Raw genomic sequence first — 24,429 nt, forward strand, 5'->3', positions numbered from 1 at the left:
TTCTCTCAGGGCAGACAGTCATCATCTAACTTGGGAGAAGGTTTTAGGTCTGCATAATTGTATTTTCTTCTCCTAGATACTCGTCAGAGCTTCTGTTTCACCAACTTTGAGAATGGGAAGTGCTCAGTGCCAAAGGCTTTCAACACCACAAAGGCCAAGTGTTGCTGCAGTAAAATGCCAGGGGAAGGATGGGGTGATCCTTGTGAGCTCTGTCCAAAGGAAGAAGAAGGTACATATTTACAATTTAAAATTTATTGCTCTGGGAAAAGGAGAAGCACATTGGTGTTGTACTTTTTGGTCATTAAAAAGAGAGATCTTTCTGGCATTCACTCTCAGTGGCTTTTTCTAGAATGATTTTTCAAGTCAGCAAAAGGAATAAAATTAAATAGAAGAAACCACAGACAAAGAGAAATACTGATGTCTTGGTTTTGCTCTGTAGAGACCTGAACTCATATCTTTGTTGGATGGCTTTAACCATCTCTCATAATTCTGTCTCTCACTTGCTCTATTTTTTAAAGAACATGTATCTCTACAGTTGCTTTTCAGGACCTGTGCCCATATGGTCATGGAACTATTCCTGGAATTGATGATACACGTGAAGGTAGGTATTCTTCTGAATATCAAAAATAAATATTAATACTTAAAACTACATTTGGATACTACAGCATGTGACAGGTTACACCTCACAGCTGCTGGTGACAAGAGGCTGATGTGTAAAATGTGGGAACACTTTTTGAAGTGCATGACTCTAGACAAACATAATGGGGTGCTTAGGGTTGGTTTTTTTTAATCCCTTTTCTAAAACTTGAAATGCATCAGCTGAGTGGTTATTAATATCTTCCTGCCTTTTAGATGTCAATGAATGTCTTGAAAGCCCAGGAATTTGCTCCAGTGGTCACTGCATCAATACTGATGGATCGTTCCGCTGCGAGTGCCCCATGGGATACAACTTGGATTTCACAGGAGTGCACTGCGTAGGTGCGTGCAGTTACAGGAATTGGAACTCCTGAATTTAAACCACGACTTGTCCCAGTTCTCTTCACTCTGCATTTATTCATTATGTACAGATACAGATGAATGTTCCATTGGCAACCCCTGTGGAAACGGAACGTGCTCTAATGTGGTTGGCAGCTTTGAGTGCAGCTGTCACGAAGGGTTTGAGCCAGGCCCAATGATGAATTGTGAAGGTAACCTGCCCTCTTTATTATTTTTTTTCTCCTTTGGCTTTTGTCCAGTCTTCAGCATTCAAATTATTTTATTAGCCATGTATTTCATGCTGTAGTAACTCAGAGGAAAAGAAACTTTCTGTGCTGTGAAATACGGAAAAAAATCGGAATTGATTTAAGCAGAGCTTTTAGTTTATCACAGGACTCCCCACACAGTGGGAATGCCTCATGTGGGGCATTCTCACAGATTATATATTTTATGAATCATAAGTAGATTGCTTTCTGAAGCTGACATTTCTCATCACACAAAAGTACATTAAATATGAACATATAATAAAAATCTGAAATAGGCCTGCCCTAACTTGCTATTCTAAGATCAAGTAGTTCTATATATACACACTATGCCATTATTCTTAAGCAGAGCAGTGTTTCAACTTTCTCTAGTCACTCAAAAGCTAATGGTTTGAATTACTTCCTTTCTGATAATTTTAGCTGAAAAGAGAAGTGTAGGTGTAATAAAACCTCCTTGGTGATTGTTTTGAAACTCAGTAGAGAACGACTGTTCTGTTTCTCTCTGTTCAGATATCAATGAGTGTGCTCAGAACCCCTTGCTGTGTGCTTTCCGTTGTATCAACACCTATGGTTTCTATGAGTGCACCTGCCCAGTGGGATATGAACTAAGGGAAGACCAAAAGATGTGCAAAGGTAATGACTGATGTATAAACTTCTCCCCATCTTCCATCACCAACACATAATCCAAATATTTCTGTGCATCTTGCATTCATCCTCTCGGTGGAAGGTAGCAAACAGCCCAACAGGCGATGATTTGCTCTTTCAGAACTCCCAGAAAAGCAATATTTAGTGTTTTTGTCATCCAGTGTAACCCTTGATGGGGACTGCAGTGCCAAGAATGTCACAATGGTGCAATTCATCTTTAACCTGACAAAATTATATAGCTCATGAAGATCAAGCTAATTGCAGATAATCATAGATTTTGGGCTTTTCCTTCTGTGCTTTCACTTAGGGAAGCCTGGATGTCCTTTCTCTTGAAGTTGTGTTCAGGAACTGAAACTACTGGAAGTTCAAACACAAAATTTTATTTTTTTTTTTTCTCCAGATCTAGATGAGTGTGCTGAAGGTCTCCATGACTGTGAATCAAGAGGCATGATTTGCAAAAATCTGATTGGTACCTTTGTGTGCATTTGTCCTCCTGGGATGACCCAGAGACCCGATGGAGAAGGATGCACAGGTAAAGCTCAGGAAGGGAAGAAGGCATCTAATGGAGCATAAACAAGCAAACAGATTAACATTATTTTGTGTGTGTGTGTGAATATTAAATCAGAAAATAACAATTCATGGAGGATTCTTAAGACATCTAATGATATCCAGCATCTTAAACTTTCTATTTTGTTTCAGTGTGTGTTCTAGCTGACTAATAAGGATTTTGGAATAAAAGCTCCATTGTACAACAACTAAATCCATGAGTGTTTCAGACACTTCTAAAAAACCTTAGACACCTTAAAAATTTAATTTTACACACAAATGAGACCTTAATTTATGGGTAGGAGGTAAGATTTTCTTAAATAAAAAGTTACATTTCTTGTAGCATTAATATTAATAATATGTCACTTCTTTAAAGAATTAAGACTCTTAAGATTCTGAAACTACTTATAAATGTGAATAAATACCAAAATATATAGAAACTTCCATAGTTCAAAACAATTCTCCATCCTGGAAGTAAACAAACACCTTTCCTTCATCATTTACTCAATTAGTTGAGGGCAAGACGTTAACTATATTTTAGCAAATTGTACTTTCCTCTGGTATATAGAAAAAAAAACCAGGACCATTCCAAAATTCTCGGGGGGAAAAAAAAATTAAACACCCATCTTAGTTAATGTTTAAAATGGAAGTATTTAACAGCAATGTTCCTTCAGCAAGAGAATGGCTACTCTCCTGTAGAGATCTTTATGTTTGTTGGTTTGTTTTTTTTTTTTAATTTAGGAGAAAATAATATGTATTAAAAATAATTTTTTCCTATTTTTTTACATGTAATTGTACTTTTAAAGATCCTGAGGTTTTTCTGAGCATCTAAAGCATCTAAAAAATTTGTGTAATTGCTTACAGTATGTGTGCCATTAGCTATGGAAGAAAATACATGAAGACTGTAAACTTTCAGGAAAATTATATGTGAACTGAAATATGACTTACTGTGGGAGAGATCAATGTATTCAGAGATTCTTGAGAGTTATAGAGTGAAGATTTCTCACTCAAATCATGCATGCATTCCAATTCTATTTAAATATTATTTACCAGGTAAATGTTGTGACTGGAACTTGCTCTTCTGTGTTTTCTGCTTCTTGTTATAAGCTGTGAAGTGTTAAAGCTTTTGTCCTGTGATGAAATCAGAAGGAATGGAATAGGATAGTGTTCTTTGGAAAGCTCTTTCCAGGCTTAATCAGTTGATTTTTCCACATATTGAAAATATTTTTCAAATATTACATGGATTGTTCAATGTATTCTAGAGAGTGATATATTTTCTTTGAATGAATTGTGGTTGTTGTTGATGTTGTTATATTTTTTCCTCATTTCTCTTTTTTGTTGCTGTTACTATTGTAATTTTTATTAATGCTTTTATGTTTTTTGTTAAGATGAGAACGAGTGCCGCTCCAAGGCAGGTGTCTGTGAAAATGGTCGTTGTGTGAATGTTGTTGGCAGCTACAGATGTGAATGCAACGAAGGATTCCTGTCAAGTCCATCAGGCACCGAGTGCCTTGGTAATTGTCTCTTTTGTACACATGTCATCTCACATTAGAGAGTAAATGCAGAGAGAAAATTAGAGTTCTGAATACCTAACAGCTGTCATATCAACTGAAATTAAATAATTGCACTTCTTAATTAAATAATGATGCAATATTAAATAATATTATTAAATATTACTAAATAATTATAGGAATTAATAGCTTGTAGCAATCAGGCCTCACAAAGAAGTGTCTTAATTCCATAGGGCATAAATGTAGGCAAAACACAGATTTTTAAAGAAGGAGAATTTAGTCACCTCAAGATGATTCAAAAATGGATGCAGAGGAAAATTGAGTGTTTGGTTATTCAGAATGTGATCTTGGCAACTAGGCATCTGAATTTTCTGTACCTTTAATTCAGACATGAAATACTATGATTTTACTAGAAAATTGCAAGGTGTTTTTTTTTTTAATTTTGAGGCAGGCCTGCAAGATAAATGCTGATGAAGGATTTTTGTTCATCAACCTGTATTTTCTTTTTAATACATTTGTATTTGTTCCTTTTCACTACAAAATTCATCATTCCCTTTTTTGGAGTCAAACGGAACTGCAAAATTTTACTCTTTCTTGACCAGTGTTCAAGTGCACATACAGTACTGAAAGGGTATATTTATTAGTATTCTTATGAAAAAAAACATAATTATCTGATGCTATTACTATAAAAACAGCTCCCTGTAAATTCTCATGAGGAGTGTGCTGACTTAATGGCTAAGCAATAACACTGAAATCCTAAGGATTTCCTAAGGATTAGAACCAGATGGGAAGAGAAAACTGCAGTCTGTTGACCCCAGCCAGTCATTAATGCCAAGGAAATACCCTGTTTGGAGGTCATTATTGCTTTCCTATATTTAATATGTAATTTTCTTATTATTTTCTGCTTTGGGAAGGTTTGCTTTTTGCTGCTTTTCCTTTCAGGTTTCCTGGGTTAGAAATTACAATGAAAAATGGTTCTGGCAGAAACACAGAATTTGTTCTGAAGTATAGCACGAATGTTAAGTCATAGATTACATTGTTTTAAATACATTGTACTAACCTTCATATTCTGCTCACATTAAAATTCATTCCACATCTCAAACTGGGGACAAAGAACATTTATGTGTTCTTTCAGGTCATAATCTCCCTAAGGACCTGCACAACATCCCTCTTTAGGAGAACAGAAATCTGCAGAGTCTTGCAAATACTACAGCAAATATTTTGTCTCTCAGAAGTGATATTTTCAGTGAGGACAGCTTGATTTGATGTAAACAGTAAAGTTACCAGGTGGACAGATTAAGTCTTCTCTAAAGCCAAAGTTTGCCTTTTGCCTAATTCTTGTAAGAAATGTACAGAGTCTTCTAATTAGTAAACCAGAAGATTATCTGAGTATTGATGAATTTACACATTCTGAGTGATCACTACTATCTTTGTGAGACAAAAATTAAAATCTTTCACTTAAAAACATAAGCATTCTCAGATCAGTAATTGACTCTCCATTTTAATCAAGAATACAGAATCTCTGCAAGATTTGGAGTTTATATTAGCACTAGAAGCTGGGATTTGTTCTCTCAGCTGGAGCCCCATGTATAGGAGCCCCATGACTTTAAAGTTTTGCTTCCCTTTCATTATTGCAGGCATTAACCAAAAGATTTAAAGATTAAAATAGAATTAGTCTGGGGCATACCAGCAACAAGGCCACACAATTCTATTTGTTTCCCCAATAAATCTAGGAGTACCAATGAAAATGTCCTGAGTTGCATATACACTTCTAAGTTGTAAGGATTTTTTATTTAAACCACACCAGGAAAATTACAGATGATCAAATGTGTTATTTTGGCCAGTAAAACAAGCAAACAAAACAAACTTCTAATCCCATTCCAAATAAATAATTCAAATGCAAACACAGCATGAGCAACTGAAGTGGAAGCTCAGTTTTGCCCACAGCCTGTTTTACTACCAAGGGTACAACTTCCCTACAAGCAAAACTCTTACCCAGCTCGTGCAGCTACTGAACATTAGGGATGTCTTGGATATGTTTGGAATGGCAGCATATTACAGGAGCACACAGCAATTCTGAAAGGCTAAATCAAGATGGACTTCATGGTTGCTAGTAACTTCCTGCTGCTTGCATGTATTGACAGAGAGCCAAAATAAATGCACCATATGCTCAGTGGAGCAGATCTTTATCTCCTTCTCTATTGCAGCCTCTCTCCTTCTTCCTCACAGATAATCGCCGGGGGTTTTGCTTTGCTGAAGTTCTGCAGACCATGTGCCAGATGGCTTCCAGCAGCCAGAACCTTGTCACCAGGTCTGAGTGCTGCTGTGACGGGGGCCGGGGCTGGGGGAACCAGTGCAGGCTCTGCCCCCTGCCCGGAACCACCCAGTACAAGAAACTCTGTCCACATGGATCAGGCTACACCACAGATGGAAGAGGTATTTGCAGGGATGGAAAGAGGCAGAAAGGGGGAAAAGAAATATGCTCGCGTGCTTAAGAAAATGCAGAATTCTCTTTGAAGTGCTTTTGGAGAATTTCCTGTTAAACAACAGAGTTTGGTTTTTCAAATAATGCCGAGAGACCAGAAATTAAAAACACATTTGACAGTAGCTGCAAACAGATCAACTGTGCAGAATTTTCAGGATTAGGATCTGGTTGGAAATACCAACCAGTAACTGAAAGCTAGAAATGATCCCAAAGGTTTTGTATTGCTGAAAAGCTGGACACATGGCAAGGGCAACAACCATCTCATTTGACAATGATCTCACAGGTACTTTGCAGGTACTATTTCCACACAGGAAGCAGAAGCTAATATGTTTTTCTTGATGTTGGTGGAAGTAGTCATAAGAAAATTCTCTTGTGTGGGGTTTGTATTTGGATTTAGCAAAACTAATTACCCAGTGAAACTGCAGGGGGGTGTTGGTGCAAAGAGCAGTAATGAAATTTGAAAGATGTTTGGCTTTGCATTCAGATCCATTTTTAAAGAGGGAGAGAGTTCCTGTCAGAAGCATGATGATGAGGAACTCTGCAAAAATGGAGGAGAAGAAAAAAGTTAAAATCAAAACTGAGATGCAACATATTTAATATATATAGTGACATATATTTAATAATTTCTGTACAGATATTGATGAATGTAAGGTCCTGGCAAACCTTTGCAGGAATGGGCAGTGCATTAACACCATGGGCTCCTTCCGGTGTTTTTGCAAAACTGGCTACACCACTGACATAACTGGCACATCTTGTAATGGTAAGATTCATTAAATGATCATCAGCCAAAATAATCATCAGTTATTTTTTTAGTTTTTATACAGTGACATGCCAGCCTTTGTAAACCCCTGCAGCAAACCACCCTTTTATCTCTTTTATCTCATGTCCTTAATTTCTTTTCCTAATACACATTTCTGGTTTTGTGTTTCATTTGGGGAAATTGAGGAACAAGCTCTGCTGGCAGTATTCATGCAGAGGAATGATCAGTGAAGTTTATTAAAGTGTAACCACTTTAAGTGACAAACCAACTCATAACTTCACACTCTACATTTTTCCCACTTGTTTGTTGGTTTGCAAGTACAAGTATACCATAGTATACCAACAAGTAGATACTTGTTGCTTAGATGAAAATACCAATGCCTCTGTCACTTACTGTATTACTCCTTCAAGAGAGTTTGTCATGGTAGCAGCAACCCCATATAAACTCCACAGCAACACATTTGTAGAGAAAGGATTAGGAGCCCTGAACAAATGTGAATGGGGGGCTTTCTTCTATGATTATTCTTCTCTAAAATGTTGTGCTGTGTAGCAGACATCTTTCTGTCAGGGAGATGAGGACAAAAGATAACTTCATGTTTTCCTCCCGTTAGATCTTGATGAGTGCTCCCAGTCTCCCAGGCCATGCAATTTTATCTGCAAGAATTCAGAAGGGAGCTATCAGTGCTCATGTCCCCGGGGCTATGTCCTGCAGGAAGATGGAAAGACATGTAAAGGTAAGAAGGTTATACACAGTAACTTCTAATTTGGCTATAACTTAAAAGGAATTGTTTAGAAGTGTGTATTTTTATCAAATTTGATTAAACGCGTCTCTTTGTTGACTTTTTTAAACAACAACAACTCTTACTTTCAGATCTTGATGAATGTCAAACCAAACAACACAACTGCCAGTTTCTCTGTGTCAACACCCTTGGAGGCTTCACATGCAAATGTCCACCTGGTTTTACACAGCATCACACAGCTTGTATTGGTAAGGAAAACACTGGTTTTCTTTCATAAGCTTTTCTGTAAGAACAACATTCTCAACTATCTCTTGTGCTCTTTATGCAGAGCAATAGTGTCAAGAGGGCAGAAAACAGATTTGAAAAGCAGCAATTACAGCTAAAGAAAAAAGAGTCTATCCAGTCTGTTCACTATTTCTATTTTTTTGGTTAGTAAAGAGTTGTACATATTTAATACATGTTATTATGTTCTAAGTATAACCACATGGAGACAAAAGGGTGAATTATTAAAATCTCATTTAAAATGTAGTTAACCAAAACCAGGCTGCATTTTCTTTTTTTAGTAGATACAGATGTCTTTAGATCTTAGGCACAAGTATAAATCTTGCCAACTGAAACTGTTTTAGTTCAGCTAACACAGAAGGGCAGCATTTTTCCAATATCAGAAATTACATGCCTGCTCTTCCACACTCATATCACAACTGAACTACCACTAGCACTTCCAATTTATTAATTACTCATTGCTCTGCATGACCCTGCAGTTTATCTGGCATATAGAAATGAAAAACTGCAAAATAAAATGTTGGACCTCTGTGTATTTTATTTTGGTGTTATATGAACATGTCTAACATCATATACATAACCAGCCTTCTATCTCCTGTGTATTTTGAAGATAACAATGAATGTGGTTCTCATCCATCACTGTGTGGATCAAAAGGAATTTGCCAAAACACTCCTGGAAGTTTTACCTGTGAATGTCAAAGGGGATTTTCCCTGGATTCTACTGGATTAAACTGTGAAGGTAACTAGGATCAGTCAGATTTTTTTATGGTGAGCATCCTTACTTCAGTTTGTAGTGAACCGTTTGATTTTAAAGACAGAGAAAACAGAGCACCAGCCACAGTAAAAGTAACTACAAAAAGAAATTGGAAACTATTAGACTAATTGTAAGTATAACAAAAGCATATGGAAGAACGTACTGCCTCAAGTAATTTTTACAGAAATTAGGATAAAATGGTGACTGTCTAGTTGAACTCTTTAACAGTTGTTTTCAGACTGCCATTTCAACTTCACATAGGTTTATGCATCTAAGTTGTGGGACTTCTTTACATTTATGTCTTCATATGTCTAAACAGAATCTCTCTGCAATTTTCATTTTGTGTGATTTTAATTGTCTGCCTGAGGGTAGAATAAGATTAGATTCTAAATTTTGTACTTAATTCTCCTACCACAGAGTTACACGCTGAGAAGGCCAATTCACTGCATTCAGAAAGAGAATTATTACAGTTAGAATACAGGTTACATTGATTAGCTTTATGTCTCTCTATTGGCCCAAGGGGAACCCTCAGTCAGGAAATCTCTATTTGAGAACTCCACATTTCTCAGTGGGCCTCAGATATTGAGCAAAGAAGAAAATAAAAGGCAGTACAAGGCCACCTGGCTGCTGAGAATTAAAAAGGCAAGAGCACACATGAAGAAATTTATGACTTCTCAAAATACCAACTCTGACAGAGCATTTAAAACAAGAATTGATATTTAGAGGCTATTTCTAGAACAGCAGTCCAGAATATATGCAGCTAGAGAAGTTTTACTAAGATTTATCTCCTGTCAGTTCACTTTGTTCTCATAAAGTGCATGTGTGCTGGTGTGTCTCTAAAACAAAGAAATATTTTTTTATTTTCTACTAGACTTGCATACTGTACCTTAAAAACTAGGTTGCTTGCAATCTACTTATTTCCTATAGCAGATACAATTACAGATGTCTGAGTTTTTAGAATTTGGAGGGTGGGATGGTTGTGGCTGTCTCCTTTTATCAACACTTGTCTCAGAGACTATTTATGTGGCTTTTTATTTTCAATTGCAAAGGCATCCCAATTTAACATTCAAACACTACAATATGTTTCAGGAGAGCTTATTCCTGAGTGCTTGTTTTAAAACTGAAATTACAAAAACCCTGAAATTATAAGCATTACACTGAAGCAGTGATTAGTGGGATTACCAGGAGTAGTGTTTATTCTCCAAATTTGAGTACTGAAAAGGCTCAAGAGCTCAAATCAGATTATTGATGGAAAGAAGTTTTTGGCAGTGGGTGTAATCCTGTGTCTTACTCTGCTTCCCTCCTGAATGCACAGATGTGGATGAATGTGATGGAAACCACAGGTGCCAGCATGGCTGTCAGAACATCCTGGGTGGATACAGATGTGGGTGCCCACAAGGATTTATCCAGCACTACCAGTGGAATCAGTGTGTTGGTAAGGAAACAAACAGCACAGCATGCATTTAAACAGGAAATGCATCACAGTGTTTATAGGGACAGCACCAGGAAAGGGCAAGAATGAGAAACAAAACAAAAATCTTTTTTATGACTCCACTCCATCCATACATTACTTCTCCCAACAAAAATCAATGACAGGAGGTAACAAGAAAACGCACTCAGCCTTTTGCAACTCACTGTGACAAATAGCTTTCCTAGAAAGGTGTAAATGCTGACCTGTTTCTTCTGTGAGAAATCCCTATCATTGAATGTTCATAGAATTCCCAAAAGTACCGATGTAAATACCTCTGCTGAGGGGAAAAAAGCATTAAAATCCATACCTATCCTTTAAAAAACAAACAAGCAAACAAAATTACCAATTTAAGAATTCTACAGATTAGCATCTAAAGCAAATGGTGAGAAAAACAATTAACAAAACCATTAAGCATTTCCCACTTCCAAAATACAGTATTAATGCCAGCATAAATTCTTTGTGCAGGGAATGGGACAAATTAGGAAGCTCAGGAGTTCTGTTTATATTTAGCTCATTCAATCCATCAGTTATTTTCTGTGGTTCATGAACTGAGCTATATCACACACAAAATGAAGTGTCAGATTTTCTTTTTTTAGTAAGAGCCAATATACACAGAAACAATGTCATCCACTGCTGATAATAAAGAACAGTACAGAATATTTACGTTTTCAGTTTCTGTTTCATGGTTTTCTGTCAATGGTATCATAATCAGACTGTGAGCACTGGCATACATTTCATTTAGGCTGATTTCACTGTCCTGATTCTGTACATAAAAATTAGTTTGTTTTACCCATTTTAACATTAAGTAGATCATCAGCCAGTTTTTTCTGAAGTCCCAATCACCCTGATCACTCCTGACTTAATACTGCTCTTCAGCAAAGGAAGCAGAGGACTGGGGTGAGAGTGAGAGAATGCACAATGAACAGCTCTCACAAAACCCCAAACCAGCTTAGGTTTTTGTAAATTATAGTCCTCAATGGAATCTCTCTCCAAGTGACTGCAGGCAGGACTGGCAAAGTGTTCTCTAGTGGTCTTGGGGAGGAAAACTGTGGGGAGGAAAACATACAGGGGTTAGAGGAATGCCTGGGTTAGAGAAATAAATAACCATTACACCAACTACTGAAACACGGCTTTCCCTACCACAGCCTTCCTGTTTTTTGGTTTTTGGTTTGTCTGCTGGTTTGGGGTTTTTTGCCTGAAACCAAATTGAGTCACAATGACTGGAGGTGTCATCTTCTCTGTATCTTAACACCCACAAGTGAAGATGATACTCCCCTCTTTCAGAAACCAAATCTCTGTGGGATGATAAGGTCAAGGATGTAGCAGAAGGGACTTGCAGGCGTTCTGATTTGTTGGCTGCATCATGCTGATCTGTTGTCTCTCAGACTAGAAAACTCCAATATTTTTGTGTTTGCTTACAGATGAAAACGAGTGCTCCAATCCTCACACGTGTGGCTCTGCTTCTTGCCACAACACCCTGGGGAGTTACAGGTGTGTCTGCCCATCTGGGTTCTCCTATGACCAGTTCTCCCATGCCTGCCACGATGTGAATGAGTGCTCCTCTGCCAGGAACCCCTGCAGTTACGGCTGCTCCAATACTGAGGGTGGTTATCTCTGTGGCTGCCCACCTGGCTACTACAGGCTTGGACAAGGGTGAGTTTTTCCACTTGTTTCTCCACATTCAGAAGGTGCAGAGGTGCAAATGAAGGACAGGCTGCTAAGTCCCTTCTAGTTTTGCATAAAATATCCAGAAATGAGAAAAAAAAAAAGTCTGTATGTGCAACATGACAATAATTTTAAATGTAGCATATAAACAGTGTTATTTATATGCTAAATTTAAAAGTAGTTAGTTAGTTAATTAATTAAAATTAACCAATTAAGAGTTCTGCTTTCTTCCCCAGCAGAAACACATGAACTCCTTCAGAGACCTGCTCAGTGGGGATTGGTGATGCATAGGGATAGGTACCATGTGTCCTGAGATAATTAAGGGGTTTGAGTATCACTGATCAATCCAAAGCATTAAACACAAATTAACATTGTTCTGGTTACAGAACAATGGGTGAATTCTGTAGTCCCCAAACTTCAGGCCATGCTGGCTTTGTTCGGTTTCTCTGTACAATTGTAAATGAAAATTAGATCAGGCTAAAAGCCTTCAGCCATCTTTCTCAGTAATCCACTCCAGTGTGAGGGAAATTAATTCACAGCCCTCCTGCTGAGGGAAGGGCAAGGAAGGGGATCCAGACACTGTGGCACAGATTGCACACACTCCATTTAGCAGGGACAGTCCATAAAGGAGTGACTGAAACACATGTTTTCATTCCACAGACACTGTGTCTCAGGGATGGGATTTAACAAAGACCAGTACCTGCCACTGGATGGAGATGCTGATGAAGAGAATGCTTTGTCCCCTGAAGTCTGTTATGAGTGCAAAATCAATGGCTACTCCAAAAAAGACAGCAGGAAGAAGAGAAGTGCTAACAGTGTATGTACCAGGATAAAAAACCACTCTAATGTTTTTTGAGGTGTTTTCAGAGATATGACACCAGCATTTAACAGAGGGAATCTTTTAAACAGGCCACAGTCAATGGTGAAAATATCTTTTCTCCCCCTGCCTCACCTAGTTCCTGCTGCCAGTAATAATTTGACAGTAAACACATCAACAGCTGTGAAAGGATGAGGTTTTTAAAGCTTGCAAAGATTCCTTTGTAGTGTGAGATGTGGTCTAGTTCCCAGAGTACATTCAGGAGAATAAATTCTCCTTCAGATACAGAGACCTGGGAAGCTGGACATGTCTTCAGCATGTTCTGCTGCCTAGAGGAGGCTGGGCAGCATTTATGGTCTGGGACAGCTAAACAAATCTCCTTGCAGAAGATAATTTCAGTCTTGGTGCCTGTTCCATAGCTGCTTATAGGGGTGGGGGATTAGGCCTGGCTGATGGAAGTCCAATATTTACAGAATTTGTGAAGTTTTTAGAGAATTACACTTAAGATTTAACTTTATTCTTGATGCATTTTGTGGGCTTATAAGGGTAAGTGACAGGAACTCATATCTAGTTTGTAATTGTTATATCTTGTTATTACACTTTCAAAATACCATTAATCTTGTCAGTTTCTAGAACGTTCTGGGCAGTAAAAGTGATACCCATAAACTGTGTGAAAAAAGAAACATTTTGTGATGACTATTGTAATCTATGGGGTTCAGCTATTTAAAACACTGCATTACTTGCTCCTGTCCAAAAATTTCCCTTATTTTCACTATGCTTTTTAGTTGCATTACATGCTGATACAGCATTGAATTTTCAGAGAAGGTTTCAGGGAATTTCCATGCAGTGTTACAGAGTACATTTCTCTCCAGTTGCTGTTGGTCATAAGAGCATAAGAACTGTGGCTCTTGTGTGTAAACACACTAAAACCAGAGGTTTCTGCTTGTGGTGGTGCATTGCTCCCTCTTCCTTGCCAGGATGCACCATGATCTGAGAAATCCTCTTTAGGCCACAGCCTTGAATATTAAATCTGGCTTTTGCTGGTACCCTCATGGTTTTTTAACGTGATCTCAAACCTTTGTTCATAACACTCCTCTACATGGCCGCTTTGCAAGCATGAAGCTAAACAGCTTCTCAAAACAACGTGAAGTCAGAGCCTCCTGTTGATTCTGTTGGTGAGGCCTGTTTGAGGCCTTTGGGATTTATGGGCGCGTTGCACAGAACCGAGGCAGAAGCTGCTAATTATCCTGATTATTCCTCTCTCCTTCCCTCCTTTAGGTGAGCTGGGGCAGCCTGGACACGGAGAGTCCCCTGAAGCTGAGCGTGGCCTTGTCCAGGCTGGGCCGGGAGCCCATCCTGGAGCTGCTGCCGGCCCTCAGGCGCCGCCATGAGCGCTACGTCATCTCCGACAGCGGCGGAGAGCGCGGAACTTTCCGGATGGTGCTGAGGGGCAGCAGCAGCCGCCTGCATGCCGTGAGGGGCAGGGCAGCGCCCGGGCTGCACGCCCTGGAGATCTCCAGCGTGCCCGCGGAGCAGCGGGAGAGCGGCCCTGAGGACGGCCATGTCCCCGGGGAGCCCCTCAGGGTGAGGCTGTGGGTGCACCTCCATTAACTGCTCCTCAGTCGCCCCTGTTCCGTCTGCACGCCCCAGAACATCTGATTTTCAAAGAGAATCTGCTTTGGAGAAGTGTGTTTTGGGGGGAGGAAGGCAGAGGGGAAGAGCCCTTCCTTTCCATCCTGCCAGGACTGCAGAGCCGCCCTTTCAGGAGGGTGACTTAAAACTCTGCCACTGTCAAAACTTCTATTACGAGGGCAAATCATGGTTACTGTATCTTTTATATAACCTCGATTTAAAGCGTATTAAGAAAGCTAAAGTTCAAGAAGTCATGATATGGCACTAAATGGCACAAAAATGTGAGCTATTGTTTTTTTTTTTCCTGTTAGTATTCTGTAACACTTTGGGTATTTTGCTATAGTTCCTAATGAAAAAAATTATAGAGGTTTATTTATTTTTAATGCAGTAATATATGGAGAAAATAACAAATTATGTAAACAAAAAGGGAAAACTTGCTTGTTTTTCTTTCATTTTATGAATTTGAGCTATAACATTTTAGAGGTACTTTCTTAATCAAGAAAAAACAGAAGTGGATTTAAAAGATATTTTCTTTTCTACTTGGACCAGCAGCGTATAAGTAATTCTAAAATATATCAGAGCTGAAAGATCACTGTAGTAGGATATCCTGAAGTGGGATACTGTGAACTGCTCAAATGGTAGGATATTCTGAAGTGCTCTTGCAAATAAGAACTACGGAATAAAAAAAAAAAGGGAAAAAAAAAAAAGAATCATAGAGGACAAATCTCACAATATCAGTCTCTGCAGAGATCATATTTCACAGCAGCTCAGTAGGATCGTGTTCTGAATCACCCACAGCAAATAGTGGAGGAGGCACAAGCCCTGTAGCAAAATACCTGGACTGTTTTTAATCCCCTTAGAACTGCAGAACCAAACTGTGCTGCCCTTCCCTCAGTGACCTCACGCAGCCACACCTCATGCTCAGAATAGGTGCTCCACAAGCTGGCATTAACTAATTCCTGCAGGCAGCTGAAGGAAATGTCTCTCAGAAGAGAATGTTTCACTCTGTTTGGTGCTGGCTCGAAACCAGGGGGCATTTCCTAAACCTTGAGTGCTTTGTCAGGACTGCCACACCTGCAAACCTACTAACAGAAGTTATGTATTTGAAGTTCATTTGTTAGAAATCTCATTAATGCTGTAGTTGTACACGCCTCATTTTATCATAGCTTGTTCTGTAAGAAAGATGATTGTACAATGACTTGAGTTTTAGTTTACTTTAGTGGTTTTTTTTTTTCTTTTTACATTTTGTACTGTCATGTGTTAAGTGTGTGTCTCCATGGTGCTTTCTGTGACAGCTGGTGCCTGTAACTGGCCATGCAGCAGAATCTCACATGTGAAAATGGCCAAGGCACACCCAGGATTGTTCCAGTTGCATGTAGGTGCTGACCAAAGACTATACCAAGTTAATCTCAGTGATTTTTCTTCTCTTTCGTTGAGTTTGGGGATTTTGAAAAGAGATGTCTTAAGAAAAAAAGCTTTCTCTTGAATATTTGTATCATTAAGACAACACTTTTCTTGCAATAAAGCTTATTTTGGGTTATGTTTTGTCCTTTGTTTTTCCATTCACAGTTAAACTGGTGACTGAGCCAAAGCAATAGCCAATAGTGGGCTCTGGAACCACATTTATTTGATTTTATTTCAGGTATGGTTGTGCAAGTTTCTTTAGGATTCAAAGTTGCTTCTGGGTCAAATGAACGACATCTACAGAAATAAAGAGACCTCTGTGGGTCTGATAAATATCTACAGCACAGCACTGATCTCAAGGCTTGACAGCTGGAAGAGGTGGTTTAGGAGAAGTCTGCTCTGTCTCCAGAATTGGAGCTTTCCAGGAAACACTGCCAGGAGAGAAAGTGGCAGCAGCACCCACCCATGGCTTCTCTAAGGCTACAAATTCTGGAGATGTTATTGGCAGGGATTATTTACATGTGCTGTGCTCACTTGTTAGATTTTTGTAGCCTTTTTTTTAAAAAAAAAAAAAAAAGAAACTATCATCAGGTAACACCTGCATTAACTAATTACACAGTAAGTACAAGGTATTAAAAAAGTCTTATTTCTTTTCTAGAAAAGGCAGCATTATAAGGTTGCATAAAACACTTATGCACAGTCTCAGAAAGAAGTCACTCCCAGCTTCAAATCCAGATGAAAAAATAACTAGAATTAAAAAATTAAAAAAAAACCAAAAAAAAACCCACAAAAAACACCCCCCCCCCAAAAAAAACCCCAAAAAACAAAACCCCCTAAAAAACCAAAAAACAAAACAAAAACAAAAACAAAAAAAATAAACCCCAAGGGAGAAATCCAAAACCTCTTTGCAATCCATCCCATCACAGTATATATTTATATACTCATTTCTCTAATTTCTACCTTTTTACAGCTTCAATTCTTTTAATGAGAAACATTTAATGAGAAAGCTGGCTGCACATGCACAGACAGGCTGGTGTCCTAGGAAGCTCCAGACCTTCCAAGTGTGTTGCTAAAGGTAAAAAAATTAAGATCATGCTATTTAAGGAAGGTTTATTTGAGCTTGACAGCTCAAATCTCACTGCCCTGTGTTTCTTAATTCTTCTCATGCGTGATAAATTAAACTAACACCTAAACTAAACTGCAAAACAACCTTAAATCCAATAAAAGGGCTGGGTTTATGAACCTCTGAGGAGATGAATATTCACACTTCTTAAAGAAAATGTGAGAGGGAAGAGCTGCATTTCACATCTAAGGTGAAATCCCTGTTGTGACTGCTCATATGTTTGACACCAAATTGCTGTAGCAGAGGTAGGAAATCGGTTCTTTGCCCCCACAGAATTACAGAGCTGGTTTCCAACCACACATCAGCATGGGTGGTCACAGGGAGCTCTGACCTGTGGATTTGGGCTTGGTTTTAGCACGAAATTAGACCTCCCAAGGCCTCCTCCCTGCCTGGGTTGTTACCCAAATCCTATGAAAATGTCAGGAAAAATGTGACCCTCTCTAACACCGTCTTTTTTGTGTCGGCAAGTCAGGCAGTTCTTGGCCAGGGTTTGTGAGTATGGTTGTCCGATTTTCAGCCTCCTCACTGAAGCTTTTCCACTCATTTACACATTTTTTCCAAGCAGTGAAATTACTGTTGGCCCCAAACTACGTAATTCTCTTCATTAATTAGTGCTTAATTGCTTATTGTTTTTTCGCTCTTTATGCTGATTTGGCCCACATTTTTATTCCTTCTATCATCTTTTCCTCAGACTGATTCACCAGATTTCCAGGTCTTCCTCTCCTCTGTATCTTCTGGTAACTTCACTCCTTGAAGTGCCATGAATTTGGGATCCCAGCTGGCCAACCTCAACTCCCTTTGGGTTTGGGTATTGAAGCCTGTCAGGGTTAATTTTAGCAAAATTAAGTTTTCAGTGATTCAATGATCAAAGGAACAATGACAATCTGTGAACAAACCTGGGTAGTACTTGCAATTTAATTAAAACAGCTAACTAAAAATTAGTTAGGAGAGTGATATAATTTCCATTTCTATTCATTTCCATTTCTACTTGGCAAAACCAAACCTCCAGACACTAAGGATGCCAGCAGGAGCAGCTCTCCATTGCCTCAAAAAGCACTTGTTACACAAGCAGGGATTTTTTTGGTACATTGTAAAATCCTGTGACTAAAGATGTTTTTACATAAAGTGACTCTGCAGCACTTTTCTGCAGTTTTGTCCATACACTTACAGAAATATTTGGTATTTCTATGCTTCAACCTGTAGCATTTCCTGAACGATGTAGACTCAAAAAATCATGTCAGCTGCCACTAAGATTTGCCCTAGGGCAAGATTACTAAGAAGAAAGTCTGCCTTTAAGCACCCCAAACTTGGCAAAATTCTGAATATTTCTTGGAAAAAACATTTGGGGAAATCCGGAAGAAATGCAAACTAAAAAAATGTAAAAATCCCCGAAAATTTGCACTAAGAAGCACAAAAATTCCCTTAAAATCACGCTAAAAATGTCCTAAAATGTCCTAAAATCTGTGCTGAGACACCCCAAATCTGCCAAAATTCCAAGGATTCCTGTGAAAAATATTGGGAAAGAACTCCTAAAAAATCCACACTAAAATATCCAAAAAACCCAAAAAACTCCTACCCACACAAAGTCCTCAAATCAGTCACTGGACACCCAAGGTCTGCAGTGAAACATCCCAAACTTGCCAGTGTTCCAAGGATTTTTGGGGAAAACATTGGGATAAAACAAGGGGGGGAAAATCTGCCTGAAAAACCAAAAAAATCCCTAAAAATTTACACTTCTTGATGCACAGATCCCCTAAAAAAAAAATCGCACAGCGATTCCTCCATCTTCCAAGTGGAGTTTTAAACTTGTATAGCCTTCATATTTTAGGCTTAATGAAGTAAAACTAGGATTAGAATGCCAGGTCCAGTCTCCTGCCATTGAATCCTTCACATCTCATTTCCAGGCCCCAGTTTTAGGGATAACCACAATCCTCAGGTCTAGAAATGAAATCTGCAATCCCACACCATCTGATAATCACAGAGCTCATTTCCCCCCTCATCTAAATTACTCCTAATTTATCCAAACAATTAGCTTAACAATTTCTGTGCCACAATTTTACTTTTTGGGTTTTTTTTGTTGTGTTGTTTTTTTGTTTGTTTGTTTTGGTTTTTGGTTTTTTTTTTTTTAATACTGTAAAATGACAGCCAGGATTTGGCTGGATTTCTTCTTTTTGTGCCATTGTTTCAAACACACAGCTGGAGAGTGAAAACCCAGAGTTAAGAATCAAGATTCAGTTTGAAATACCTGTTGTTAAACCTGTCAGGTGTCCCACAGAGCTTAGAGAAGATAAATTAAAACCAAAAAACCCCAAATTCCAAATTTAAGTAATGAAATCACTAGTGTGTAGTTTGATTAGAAGTGTGTACTATCACATGGTGAAGGGTTTGGGATTTAAAGTTTTAAAATATTGTAATAAATATGAAACTATATAAAGGTTCTTCTTCCTTCTTGTTCTTTCTCCTTGGTTTTAAGTGGTAGTTTTTGGCTGGATAAAAACTACCACAGTCACAAGTGATTAGTCATTGTGTCAAAAGTACAAATAATATAGATGTTAGATATTAATTAAAAAGTTATGCCTTAAAAAAACATTGTAACAAACAAGGTACAGCTCCATTTTGTCATTTTCAGCTTTTTAACTAAAGCGGGTGTAGCACTCACTGTACTGGAGATAAGAATTAATAAATGACCAAACACAGAAATCCTGTCTCTCTCACTTCAATCCCAGCTCTGAGAACAAGCATAATCCCATAAATAAATAAATAACAATAAAATGAAACAAAATAAAACAAAAAGAAACAAAAAAAAAGAACAAAAAAAGCCAAAAAAACCCCACCACCCAAAACCAAACAAAAAACCCCAAACCAAACCAAAAGAAAACAAAAAAAACCTTAACCAGTTGTTTTTATGACCAATCTTGGAGAACCCAAGATGGAAGCAGAGGGTGATGGCTTGAAAATAAATTTTATTTTCTGTATTTATTTTTCTATATTTATCTTATTTTTATTTTTTAAGTTTCTCTGCTGCTGAGAACACAGATGTAAATTTGATAAATACACACACACTGTTCAAAATCAGATGGAGCTAATCACAGATGAGTACTTTTTCCTGCTGGATGAGCTGAGTTGCTCCTCCAGTGAGAGGAAAACTGAGCTGCCCTTCCTCAGGGCACGAGTTCCTCGGGAAAGCACAGTCCAGAGGAAGGGCCCAAGGAAAACAAACCACAGCAACCCAACCCTGAATGCAGCAGCAGCAAAGAAAACGCTTGAAAAGCTTTTGTTTCCTTGGAGTTACACTCAACACCCATGAAAACATCGCTGCTGACAAGAGCAAAATAAAAACCCAGCAAGAGACAACATGAAAAGGACATAAAATATGGATATGGCTTGGCATGGTCAACAAAAACAAAACAAAGCTACAAACACAAACAGCAAACCTGTCCTTGGTGGGAAGCAGTGGTTTTTTTAATGTTTCTGAAGTTCCAAAATGAACACAGACAGAAAATGGGGCCATATCTATTTATTTACAGAACATGCAAAAATGTGACACTCACCGTTCCAGACCTGCCTTCTCCATTGGCCAGACAATCCTTTCCTAAAGGAATGAAATAAAAATTTCTTCCACATATGACAAGAAACCACTCCTAATTGTCAAGTTTTTTGTCTCCTGACTAAATACTAAAAGTGTTTGTGTATCATATAAATACTTTTTTTTGTGAAATAACCACCACCTTCCTAAGAAAGCTCCTCAAATTTGCTTTTATTTAGTGTTGCTAATTAATTAAAGAAACACCCACTTCTTTCCTTGTTTTTTTACTTTCAGCCATGAAGTAGCAAACAGAGAACTGTGCATTCAGCTGTAGAATTGAGTCTGCATCTAACAAACTGGTTATGGGGGCAACCAAGAACAAATATTCTGAAGTGACCAGAGAAAAACAAAGATTTGTTAAAAAATCAGGAGGAAGCAGAATCTTATTTATGCTGCCAAAACCCCAAATTTTCAGTGACCAAATATCAAGCATTCCATGGCTAAATGGTTTATACTGGAAAAAAAATAAAAAGGCAAAAAAAAGTGGGGGAAAAAAAAGGTAAACCACTTTAAGCCCTTCCATAGTACAAAGTGCTTTTACAAAAAAAATAAATTTGGTACGCACAGAAGGCATTCATACACCCTCCTTGTGCTGCTGTGCATTTCCTTAGATCACTTTTGATGTCCTCTCCAAGGCAGAACTCAGAACCACAGGATCTCACCCGCAGGGATTCATCTTCTGCCAGGTCACTGCACCAGATCAATTCACAGCTACTCCCGTGGCAGACACGGAATTTCTCACCACCCCCAGCTCCCAAGCTGAAACTGGAGATTCCTGCAGCGTTTCTGCAGGTGACTTTCTGTTCCTTTTGTCCTGACAAGAGCATTTAGGTGCCTCTGAGCACCCCTGAAATGTGTGTGCTCCCACAGGTCAGAACAGGTGAACAAATTTCTCCTTCTCTTGAGAAACAGGAATATTTCTGTTTCTGGAAACAGAAAAAAAAAAGGAAGCATCCTCCCAGAAAACTGCAGCTGCTCAGAAACCTGTCAGACAATGTGACCTGACCAGACACTTTCACCAAAACCACCACGAAAATCTGAAAGCTGAGGAGGAACACTGGTGTTCCTTGGTATTCCTGTACACAGTTTAAAAGGTCTGTGCATATAATGCAGTGAAGCCACTGAAATCACACATTTTTTCCTGCTTTTGTTTAGGTTTGGGAAGTTCCTTCCCTTATGCTCAGGGACTGAAGGAACAAGCTGTTTTATATATTTGATTTTTCTTTATCAGAAACTATTAATTATCCCACAGCAATGTTTTAAAGTAGATCATAAAGTGTAATTTTGAAGTGTTATTTTTAAAAAAATTGCAGAAGAATTAATTTTAGGTGTTTTCCATCACAACGAAGAGACACAATTACTATTACTGACAGCAAAACACACACAAAAAAAGGATTTTATCCGAATTACAAATCTACCAGTAAGTTGTTTCCTGGCATAAAGGTTGCCATAGAATGTGATTAATTACTGCCAGAAGAAGGACAAAACTACAGCTCAGATCTTTCTGCCCTGCATTTAGGGACTGACTACATAAACCCAAAGTTACAGTGGGGGAAGATGGGTTTTATCACTAACCTTGTTTAATCCTGGGAAAGTGAGAATTCCTGTGGTGCGTTTGGAGTGATGGCACAAACCACAAATTAATGCTGGAATGTTTTCTGTCCGGGGTTTTGAGAATTCTAGAATGACTGATGGGTTTGAGGGTTGGACAGCAGGATGGAAAAAGTGAGATCTGAGGAAATCATAACCTTGCACTTCCAAGTCTCAGCTGAGAGTCAAGCCTCGTTTTTCTAGATCCCAAACACGGCAAGAACATGAAAGCCACCCCCAAGCCCTGCAATACAATTAAAATAAAAATGCCATGAATAAAGAGTGCTCAGCAAGGTTTGTCATATTTGCCAAAGGCTGAACTTCACTCACAGTTCCTGCCATGCCTGAGTTACCACTGCTGCTGCTGGACGGGCACAGAAAGGTTTTAATGGGAACAAGGACTTGTAACAACGCTCCATAAAACGAAATCTGTCTGAGGTTTCCCAAAACCCCACGGACAGCCCACACCAGCGTGTGGTTAGCCTTGATTTCACCTGTTAACTCTGCTTGGCTGACTGCAGGGTGCTCTTTGCTCCTCTTGGCAGGCACTGTGCTTTGACCTGCCATGATTTACAGGTGCTTTAACTGCAACCCCGACTTTTGTGCTGGTATTTGTGCACCTGATCAAAGGGTTTTGATTCCATTTTTTGCCTTCAGCACTGCTACCCATGAGAGCGGAGCTGCATTAAATTGCCCCCAGGGTTTACAAAACACACAGGCTGACACTGGATTGTCTGGCACAATCTTCTGCACAGGTGTCCCACCCCTTACCTGATGTGTAATTTTATTTAATACTACTCTGAATGTTGCTGCATGCAGTACTGTAACAGCAGCAGAATGGAATTGTTCAAGAGTTCCTGTAATTTGCAATGCTGTGGTTAAACCATCCAGACAGACAGTTTGGCCTGAATAAATGAGCAACCTCACAGGGCCAGGAGTGAGGATATTTCAAGGCTAATCCCCGCTCTTTAATTTTCAGCCAGAGCCTGTGAAAACACTTTGCTCGTGACCGACTCCATATTACCATCTGTTTTGCATAGACAAATTTAATTGCAGAGATGTTCCAAGATGTTAGCAGCTGTAAATTGTTCAACAGTGTCATGAAATTATTTTCAAGCTAAATATGAAAATGTGTCAAGTGCTACAGGATTCACTTTCCTTCAGTACTTTAAACGCCACTCCCTGAATATTTCAGGATGACACAAAGCATTTCCTTTTGATCAGCTCCCACCTTTGCAGTTGTCTTGCTTGTGGCTTATGCAGTAAAATGCTTTATTGGAATGTCATAGATCCCTCTGAAAGTAGATGGGAGATGCCAGTGTGTTCTAACATCTCTCTCTGCCCGCAGCATTTCTCCTTCTAAGGCTAACACTGCTGGAAAGAGACAGTGAGAAAAGCCAACATCACATACTTTGTGTTATGAAATGGTTACTTGGCTGCTTGAACTCTTCAGGCAGCTTCTGCTTGAAGGTTCCTGCATCTCTTTGGAGTAAAACCACAGTATTTTTTTTCCACAGTGCCTGGCAGAACTAATATTAAACTCTTCAGCAATCCACTCAAAATTACTAAAAAGATAAATACGGAAAGCAATATTACTGTGCTGGAATTTGTTGTTTATTCAAAGTGCTAAATAGTTTAATGAATGGCACCAATGGTAGAAGTCCACTGGGACATGAAATGTGTTGGGAAAAAAATCTTCTCAGACCGTTGCAAAGTTGCTTTGTAAGCAAGACATGTTTGTCCCCAAGTTCAGTGCGCTCCTAAAAAGTGCTGAGAAGTTTAATTTAAAAGCACAAAGAAAGGGTGGGTTCTGTCATTAAAATCCTACAGAACACTGAAAAACTTAATAATCTCACCAGTTCTGGTGTTTAATCCCTGGTACATGCAGAGTTCTTGTGCACATCCCTTGTTAGTCGTGTTTAAGTCATGGCTTTAGGAGTGAGGTTTGGAAGCCACAGGGAAGGGAAAGTTTAAAAATGCCCTGCCTGCTCCCTGGTTTGTTCTGTAAAGGGGCAGAGAAGGTTTGCAGCAGCTTTTCCTAGGTCCTCCTGGCTGCTTGGAGCAGTGTGAAGAAGTGGAGCTGAATAATGACATTTCCTTGTGCTGAATTCGTGCATTGGTGACCCCAGGCACGTGTTTGAAGGTGACACATGAGGATTGGATCAGGGTCCATCCCATCAC

General features: G+C 38.9%; 1 protein-coding gene across 1 annotated transcript in view; it reads left to right on the forward strand.

Annotated features, from left to right (window-relative positions):
• FBN2 (fibrillin 2) overlaps window positions 1-16,075 on the forward strand; it is a 112,149-nt gene extending 96,074 nt beyond the window's left edge. The window contains exons 50-65 of the mRNA XM_033086481.1: window positions 77-229; window positions 536-601; window positions 853-978; window positions 1,068-1,187; window positions 1,749-1,871; window positions 2,284-2,415; window positions 3,818-3,943; window positions 6,170-6,376; window positions 7,060-7,185; window positions 7,796-7,918; window positions 8,056-8,172; window positions 8,817-8,945; window positions 10,276-10,395; window positions 11,853-12,084; window positions 12,757-12,913; window positions 14,192-16,075. Coding sequence (XP_032942372.1) covers window positions 77-229; window positions 536-601; window positions 853-978; window positions 1,068-1,187; window positions 1,749-1,871; window positions 2,284-2,415; window positions 3,818-3,943; window positions 6,170-6,376; window positions 7,060-7,185; window positions 7,796-7,918; window positions 8,056-8,172; window positions 8,817-8,945; window positions 10,276-10,395; window positions 11,853-12,084; window positions 12,757-12,913; window positions 14,192-14,524 — 2,390 coding nt within the window. The 3' untranslated portion in view covers window positions 14,525-16,075. The remainder of the gene's footprint in view (window positions 1-76; window positions 230-535; window positions 602-852; window positions 979-1,067; window positions 1,188-1,748; window positions 1,872-2,283; window positions 2,416-3,817; window positions 3,944-6,169; window positions 6,377-7,059; window positions 7,186-7,795; window positions 7,919-8,055; window positions 8,173-8,816; window positions 8,946-10,275; window positions 10,396-11,852; window positions 12,085-12,756; window positions 12,914-14,191) is intronic.
• The last annotated feature ends 8,354 nt before the right edge of the window (window positions 16,076-24,429 follow it).

This window comes from Catharus ustulatus (genome assembly GCF_009819885.2).
Source record: "Catharus ustulatus isolate bCatUst1 chromosome Z unlocalized genomic scaffold, bCatUst1.pri.v2 scaffold_26_arrow_ctg1, whole genome shotgun sequence".
NCBI classification, from domain to species: Eukaryota; Metazoa; Chordata; class Aves; order Passeriformes; family Turdidae; genus Catharus; species Catharus ustulatus.